The 8,123-nt window shown below is 43.7% G+C and overlaps 2 protein-coding genes across 2 annotated transcripts; one reads left to right on the top strand and one right to left on the bottom strand.

The window, feature by feature from the left end:
- The first annotated feature begins 364 nt into the window (after positions 1-364).
- Positions 365-5,708, top strand: cep55l (centrosomal protein 55 like). Its single transcript, XM_088359804.1, has 11 exons — positions 365-500; positions 946-1,155; positions 1,257-1,364; positions 1,468-1,623; positions 2,610-2,651; positions 2,716-2,997; positions 3,073-3,266; positions 3,360-3,483; positions 3,570-3,641; positions 4,329-4,454; positions 4,568-5,708. Exons 2-11 carry the CDS (start codon positions 967-969, stop codon positions 4,769-4,771), a joined length of 1,497 nt encoding a protein of 498 aa, XP_088215930.1. The 5' UTR covers positions 365-500; positions 946-966; the 3' UTR covers positions 4,772-5,708.
- rbp4 (retinol binding protein 4, plasma) lies at positions 5,694-7,668 on the bottom strand. The gene is made up of 6 exons (XM_088359805.1): positions 7,514-7,668; positions 7,271-7,379; positions 7,065-7,201; positions 6,896-7,002; positions 6,342-6,554; positions 5,694-6,257 (listed from the first exon to the last, which is right to left on the bottom strand). Exons 1-6 carry the CDS (start codon positions 7,651-7,653, stop codon positions 6,235-6,237), a joined length of 729 nt encoding a protein of 242 aa, XP_088215931.1. The 5' UTR covers positions 7,654-7,668; the 3' UTR covers positions 5,694-6,234.
- Between the last annotated feature and the right edge of the window lie 455 nt (positions 7,669-8,123).

The following is an 8,123-nucleotide window of genomic DNA, read 5'->3' as shown; positions in this document are numbered from 1 at the left end:
CGAGTTAATTTTATTTTCGTTATATTGCATTTGATTTAATTATATTTTCTTCCTGTTTGAATTTTGTATTTCATTATGAGAGAAGCAATAATTGTCATTTCATACGTGACAATAATAATGATCATTTTTAAAAAAGGCAGGAAATAGTCCCTAACGTGTGCGCGCTTCATTAGATGTCACCATCAGTCCGGTGCTGTTGACTCGCAACGGTGTTTGACATTATTAGAACTAATTTAGACGTAAATGTTACATTTTGAGAACAAATCACATTATTCGACAAATGTTTCCAAATGTTTAAAATGCAATATGGTCATATGAAAAGCAGAACCGGGGTTTTCTTCATCGGCAGCACCGGGCGGCGTCATTTTGAATGACAAAACAAGCGCACCCTGCCATCCTTTGCGGAAGTGTCGTTACGGCGCTCTGATTCAAACTACAGGAAGCGCAAGTCGTTTGAGGAAGTGCCAAACAAAGATACCAACGAACTCTTCTACTCTTCCGTGAGTTTATTTGTGTGTTATTTTTTCCCAATGAAGGCAGTGATTGCTATATTATCATTTTTTAGGTGCAAAGCGAGCGTTTTATTTCTATTACATTAAAAATGAAACGTTAGGGTGTCGTCTAATGCCAGGTGTCTCTCCGCCTCATCAGTGCGTCCCACCAATGCTTAGTTTTGGCTAACATATTTATTTTGCTTTTGAAAGAAATAAAATAACAATACAGCACTTGCTGAATGTTTAATGACCAAATAAGTGAGTGAGAACATGCTTTGAGTTAATTTTTACAAGCTAAAGACATTTTTAAAAATATAGTGTACTCTTGTATATATCTGCTAGCTTAATTACTGTCAACCAGTAATTAATTAATTAATTTGTAATATTAATAGTCTGCTTTAAATTCAGTCAGAGTGCGTGAAGACTGAACAAACCACATATCCTCTCATAGTTGTCTAATTCCTGAGCCACCATGACATCAAAGGGGGCAAAGGACAGCATTGTGGCCAAACTGGGCTTCAAATCCAGCAGCTCTGCTTCCAAAGCCGAGGCGGAGATAGAGCGAGTCAAGAAGGAGAACGCGCATCTCAGGAGGAAGATTGACGAGTTGGCCAAGCGACACATCAAGTCGCCTGACGCGGACAAAAGCAAGCTGTTGGAAGTGAGGACAGGACGTGCGGGGGACGTCTGAGCAATCAGCAAGTTTCACTCAGTGGTCTGCTATGATTGACTGCTTCAATCTCCCTTGTTGCTGTCTTGCAGAGGATTGTTTCGCTGGAGACCCTTCGTGAGAGGAACAATCAACAGTTGCTCGTCAAGGAACAAGAGTTGGAAACTGTGAGGCAGCAGCTGGCAGCGAAAGGGGGAGAGGCATGACTTTTTATTTCTTTTAAAATGTCACCATGTTTGCCTTTTTGTATAATTGTAGCCCAATATAGCAGATCTTTGATGGCTTCTGTGAAATGTGCTGTAGGTGGTGGCGGCGCTGCAGTCCCAGCTGGACCAGCGACGCAAAGATGTTGAGCAGAGGGACCTGCACGTGCAGACTCTGTCTCAGGAAACGGAGAACTTGAAGAACAAGCTGACCACGGTTTCCGCCCGCTGTCAATCTCTGGAGGCGCAAGCGGCGGTATGTTGATCATTCAACAACATTAAGAATCCTTTTTGGGGTTATCTGACTGGTTTTTTCTCCTAATGGTATTTTGCAGTTAATTACATGAAAATTAGTTTAGATTAGAACAAATTCAATTTTGATGACTAATCAGGCAGTGGTTCAGCCAGCGGAGAATTGATATCTTAATTATGCTCACTGGTTCTAAAAAAGTAAAAATTGAACTGTCGGTTTATTTATTCCTCCATGCGGGTGAATATTCATGAAAGACTGCTAAATCACCCAAGACATTTTTAAAACCCTTACATACTGTAAATACCTGCTAACAATTGTTGTTAGCATAGTTGCAGTATATAAATAAACTGCATTATTTTCTGTGTAATAGTGGCCAATGATTATTTATTCTTTGTCAGACTGAATAAGTTTTAGGAAAAATAAGTAGTTCATAATTTGACAGTTAGTACAGAAAACAAACTTGTAGGATATTTGTCAATAGAAATGAGGAATATTGTCAACAGCACTTATAGCTCTGACCACTAGGTGGGACTGTTTGCCCTGTTCAGCCTTGCAAATATGTGTGTCAAAACATCAACTTTGCTGCAGCCCAGCGGGAAGCCACACCAAAACCCCTTTCGTGTCTATGTTTTGTTGTGTTTCTGTTTGATTTTTATTTATTTTTTTATTTTTGGCTGGTTATAAATAGGCAAAAAGTTTGTGCTTTCTTGACTGATTTAAATAGCACAACACCGCCTTCGGAGAAAAACTTAATTAAAAAAAATAAAAGTAAAGAGACAAACATTTTCAAACTTCACTAAAAGTAGAAAAAAGTATGATTGCAAATGCGGACCACATTTAATATGGTAAGCCACTGTATGTCCGTTTCAAACATTAACAGTGCCATAATATAAACAAAAAATAGTCCATTTAAATTATGTTGCACATAAAAGAGAAATAGACATGGTACCTAAATAAATATTTATCTTTTATTTTCTTTGTGGTTTCAGAATGGACAGGCCTCCTCCTTGGTACAGGATCAGCTGCGAGATGTGAGTACCCCCAAATTGATGACTAGTGATGTGCTCCAAAGTACAACCCTCGTGTCTCCGCCAGGCCCTGGAGAAAAACCAGCAGTGGCTGGTGTACGACCAGCAGCGGGAGGTCTTCGTCCAGTCGGTCCTCGCTCGCACGCACGAGCTGGAGCAACAGCTGAGCCAGGCCAAGCAGCAGGACTCGACTTCTACTGGTGGCACGCCGGAGGCTATTTCCGAATGCTCGGAAAAGGAACTCAAAAGCCGCTACGAGCAGTCCTTATTGGCCTCGCAGAAACAACTGGACCAGCAGAAAGATGAGCTGGCCAGAACCCAGCAGGAGCTACTCACGCAGAAGGAGCAGGTGCACATTGTTGTTGTGTTTTGTTTTTTTTAATATGTGCAGCTCATCCTAACAACTTCTGGCGGGGCCACACAGGGCGTAAAAAATCACACCGAGCTGCAGCGTCACACCGAGCGCCTTGCCCAGCTGCAGGAGGAGATGGGCGCGCTGCAGCGGCGCTACGACCACAAATGTGATGAGCTGTCGTCCCTGCAGAGGAAATACAAAGAGAGAGCCAAAGAGCTTGAGGACGCCAGGCTGCAGATGCAGACGGAGCGGCTCAGCAGCAGGTAGAAGCAAAACTCAAAGACGTTTTTCAGAGCGCCTTTTCGTAACGCCATCAGAGATTGTGACATCATCGGTGTATTTGTTGTTCCACGCAGGTCTGCCGTTTCTGAGGAGAGACAGGTGTCCTCGGAGCGCGCGGACAGGATGAGAGCCGAAATGGAGAGCCTGGACCTCAGACTGGAGGAGGAGCGGAAGAGATCTGCCGAACTTCTGCTCCAAGTAATTTAATACTCGCATAAGCGAGCCATTTGAGGCTCACAAATTGGTATAATATTTTTAAAAAAAAAAAATTCTCAACTTGACAGGTCAACCTGCTGCAAAAGTCTCTGCTGAGCCAAAATGAGGAGCAGAGGAGGATAGCGGCGCTGGAGCAGCAGGTGACACTGCAACAAACCGAGACACTTATGAAGGCACACCATTGGTTTTTATTTAGGCCATGGTTGGCCATCACAATTCACCCTAAAAATAAATATGATAAAAAATGATGCAAAATATCAGATAAAATAAACACAAAGATATTTTTTTTCTAATGGCAACGAGTGCAATTCCGAGTTGTTAAAAATAATAAAATAAGAATTATAGTAAAATAATAACTGTACATAAAAAGAGACAATATTTGTTAAACGACTTGACAGTACGACATCATATGAAAAAAAATAATAATATTAGCTGTCCTTGGTTTCATCTTGTTGTAAACAATCCACACGTGACAAAGAAAGCATGACTTGCGGGTTTTTTTTTTTGTTTTTTTTTTCTTGGGGAGCAGTTGCGGCCACATTCCGCAGCCTCACCAAAAAAAAAAAAAAATTGTTTTATGGTACAACTCCAACACAAAAATTTTGGGGGTGAAAGGTTTTCCGGAGTCAAAAGTTTGTCAGTTGACTTCTGTAGATCAGGGACCAGGAAGTTGTTCAGAATTTGTTTCCAAAGAAAACGTGTCCACTTGTCTTTGGAGGAAGCTATCAACACCCCAAAAACTATGGAGGCAACATCTCCTCGGTACATTTCGGTTGGCATTTTTTAGCCGACGGTTACGAAGGCTTCTCATCTGTTCCGCCTCGAAGATCCAGCTCTCCGTCAAAGATTTTGAGAACGAGAAACTGGACCGTCAGAGCGTTCAGCATCAGCTTCACAAAGTCCTCAAGGAGCTCCGCAAGGCCCGGGACCAGATCACCAAACTGGAGTCAGCTGTAAGTATCTTTTCAGACCTTTATCGCCCAAATATGTCATCAAACAAACATTTGAATACAACTTGACGGATCTTTTCTGGCTGTTGAACGTCTCGTCTCCATTGTCCTTGCAGAAGCAGCCCAACAGCCGTTTCTCGGAGCCCAGCTCTTACGATCGTCTGGACATGCAGCGCCTCAGCCTGGACGAGCCGCGCTCGCCGTCCAAAGCGGGCGGCCTTCTGGACGAGAGCTTCCTGGAATGCCCCCGCTGCCGGGCTCACTACCCCACCAGCCGCCACCGGGAGCTTCTGGCCCACATCGACTTCTGCTTGGCCTGATGTGCTGACACCTGTGAGGTCAAATTTTTCTCCATACTTGATTTTTATTCAGGGGGGGTCAAAGCTCTTAGTGACTTGTGCTTGCGTTTTGTCATATTTATTTTTTGGGGTGGTTTTCCAGTGAGCTACTTTTTGAAGTTATAATCATATTTTATTCTTTTTTTAAACCATCGAGGGATGGAAGCTTTCGAAGCAATGCGCAATTATGGATATCTTTTTGTATCATCATGGAACAAAACATATTTTGGCAAGTATTATTGCAACACCTGCCTGCAGTCGTTTTTAAATAGCTGTGTTGTTCAGCAGGTGCAACACCAGTGTTGAATTTATTTTATTTTTTTCTAGAGTGTGAAATTTGAAGAGCTCATTTTTCTCAAGCAGGCAGGTGGTGACATTGCAGCCTTCTTAGCATTCTGCCGTTTTGATTTTTCATCCGGCTTTTTCAATCTCCACCTCGAGATTGTTAATTCCTTGCGCCAAACTATTTAAGGCAGCAGATTAGTTAGCTCGGACAAAAGAAAGGCGTCTTGGTTTCTGCCCCTTCGGCTATGTGACCTTTTTTAAACCTTTTTTTTCCTCATTTTGTTGGGTTTATTACATGTAATTGTGTTCATTTCTCGTATTGTATAATAATGGTGTAAGGCAACTTGATAAGATCTCTGTGGATTTTCTGATAAAAATACACTCCTTCCAATTATATTTAAACCTTGCGAGTTGGTTGTTTTTCTCTGACCTGTTTCCATAGTGACCCGCTATGATGCTTTGTCCAATTACCGAGTAGCTGGCACCGACTCCGTCGAGTCGAGCCGCTCGCCGCAATGAAAGATTCAAACGCAAACTTTTCAATCGGGTCCAAAGGCGAAGGCATGAATTTCTTATTTGCACCTTGCAACTTAAATAAATATTTCAGCACAATAAAAAGTGAATGAGCCGACAATATGAATGATTTATTTCATAAAACTCTATCAAGCACGTCGAATAAAATCATCGTGCCGTTATGATATCGAGCCCGTGACTTAATTTATCCGTGTTATTAACGAGGTCTATTAGTGCACAAGGAGACAAAAGTATTGCCAGTGATTTTTGAAGCCTTTTTTCTTCTTGTAAACATGGCAGGTAGACTCCTCCAGAAGTGCGCTCCTGCTGAGAGCTCAGCCTCACATCAAACACAAACTGTATATTATTATATATGAAGACATTTTTGTAACATTGGCTTTCTCGTAAGTAGTTCCCGGCTGATGCCATGTATACATGATGAGAAGAAGCAACAGAGGGTAATATTTAAAGACATCTGGGAACGTCGGGTTTCAGTAAACGCCGCACTTGTGACATTTCCTGCTTTCTTTTGAAAAAAAAAAAGGCTGTCTTCTGTTTAAACACTCCACGTTGAGGGTGGTGGTGGTGGTGGGGGCTCAATCCCTCTCGCAGGTGCTTCAATAAGAAAGTCCCTGAGTGGGAATAGATCAACTGCTGCCGTAGCAGAAGCCTGCAGAGCAAAGACAGAAGAGAATTCTCAGACACGCTGAATGTTTAAAAGCCACCCCAGAAGAGACGCGCCCAGTCGACTCACCCGTGTGCATGACGCGTCTGTACTTGCCCAGCAGGCACAGCTCCATCTTCTTCAGGGTGACCGCTTGTTGGTCCTGTGGCCTCAGGCCCGTGATGTGTCTGGAGAATATGAAAGAGTAGCTGTCCAGACAAGTGCCGTCCGCATCCACCAATCTGCAGGAATAGTGGATGGCGTAGTTGTCGTAGTCTGTGTCGATGACCCAGTGGTCGTCATCTGAAAGGCAAAGACTCGGCGTCAGGCTTGGAAGCGAGCGAGATGTTTTTCGTGAATGATTAGTCGGTAGTGGTTGAAGTCCATAACCCGCGTCATTGTAGGTAAGTCGCTGGCGGTTAGGATAACCCTGACTCGAGTAGGGGTCGTCGTGAGTCCAAAAGTCCCAAAATTGAATCTGATAGTCCAACTGTGAGTGGGTAGACCCGCTTTGATTGGGTCTCCTTATCAGCTTTTTGATTGAATAATCGTTCTGGCATCGGGTTTCACGGAAATGAAAGTATACGTTCAAGTCACACATTGGCTATTTGGAATGATTTCCTAGTCCAGGTCCCGAGACTTACTTCCAGTCTGCAGGTAGGCTGCCGCTCCCCAATACTTCATCCTGAATTTAGCAGGTTGGGCAGTTTCCTCGAAAGTGGCGATCATGTCGGCGCACATCTCCCAATTACTAGGATGCCAACAAAGACACGTTGGACGTTGTCGTGGCGACAAAGCTTAAGATCAACTCACTTGAGAATGATAACTCTGCCTCTTGCGTTGGCGGTCATGCTGCCGTCCTCTGCCACGATAAACTCGGCCTCGATGTTGTCGATGAGGAACAAACCTTCCGGGTCCTTCTTTGCCACGGCGTACCACTTTCCTGCGTACTTTGGGCACAAGACCAACCTGGACTTAGTCTGGGACACAACTAAGAAAAAATGTTTTTGAAAACTCACCCGGTTCCTGTCGAAATTCTGAACGACCTGAATGTTGGCCACCTGGCAGTCCTGCGCCCAGGCCAGGGTGAGGAAACACAGGCACACCACGTACCACAGCATTCTGGTTCTGTGCGGCGGCCCGAAGAATGGAAGATGATTTAGCTTTGTGACATTTCAGTAATTGCGTTATTTCAAAAGTGTCAATCATTTGCATCCAGGGTCCAGTTAAGACAAGAGCGCAGAGATGTGATCAATACCAACCTTGTTAGCAAAGAGAAGAAGTCAGCTCCCACTGACGGGTCGCGCCGAGGGGCTTTTATTCTGTCAGCCGCAGTTGCGTAACAACTCCCGGAGACCTGAACCTCCCCTCGACCCGCCTTCCATTGGACCAAAATTGACATGACGGCTGCACGCCTCAGTTAACTTTTTTGCCAGATGTAGTTTTTGTTCTCATCTTATGAAAACAACCAGCGGCATCAAGCGGGCACGTTTTCAGAACCCTCTATTGAGTCACCTTTTGGAGCAGGTTTTAAATGTGGTTTTGATTTGCTCAGTTGTTCAACACGGACAGATTTAAACGGTTGTATAAGTCCTCTCATCTTGCATAAACAATGTTTTGCAATCTCATCTGACTCTTAAATAAGAACAGGGGAAAAAAAACAAAAAAAAACCAGACATCTGCAGCCTGCGTAACCCGAGGGCCCCTTGCCGATTTTCTGTCAAATGAATAGCTGCTGGAAGGCCTCCAAAGGCAAGCGCTACATTTCACAATCATCAGCGTCGGCTCGGGAGGTGATATATACTTTTCATCGAGAGGACGAGCTTATGCAATCCAATGTATCAACTTGGCTGTAAATCCCCCCTGACCATC

This window comes from Syngnathus floridae, chromosome 18 (assembly GCF_059516105.1).
Source record: "Syngnathus floridae isolate MCC-2025c chromosome 18, RoL_Sflo_1.0, whole genome shotgun sequence".
Classification (NCBI taxonomy): Eukaryota; Metazoa; Chordata; class Actinopteri; order Syngnathiformes; family Syngnathidae; genus Syngnathus; species Syngnathus floridae.
Note: the sequence above shows the minus strand (reverse complement) of the source record. Positions and strands in the feature narration are given on the sequence as shown.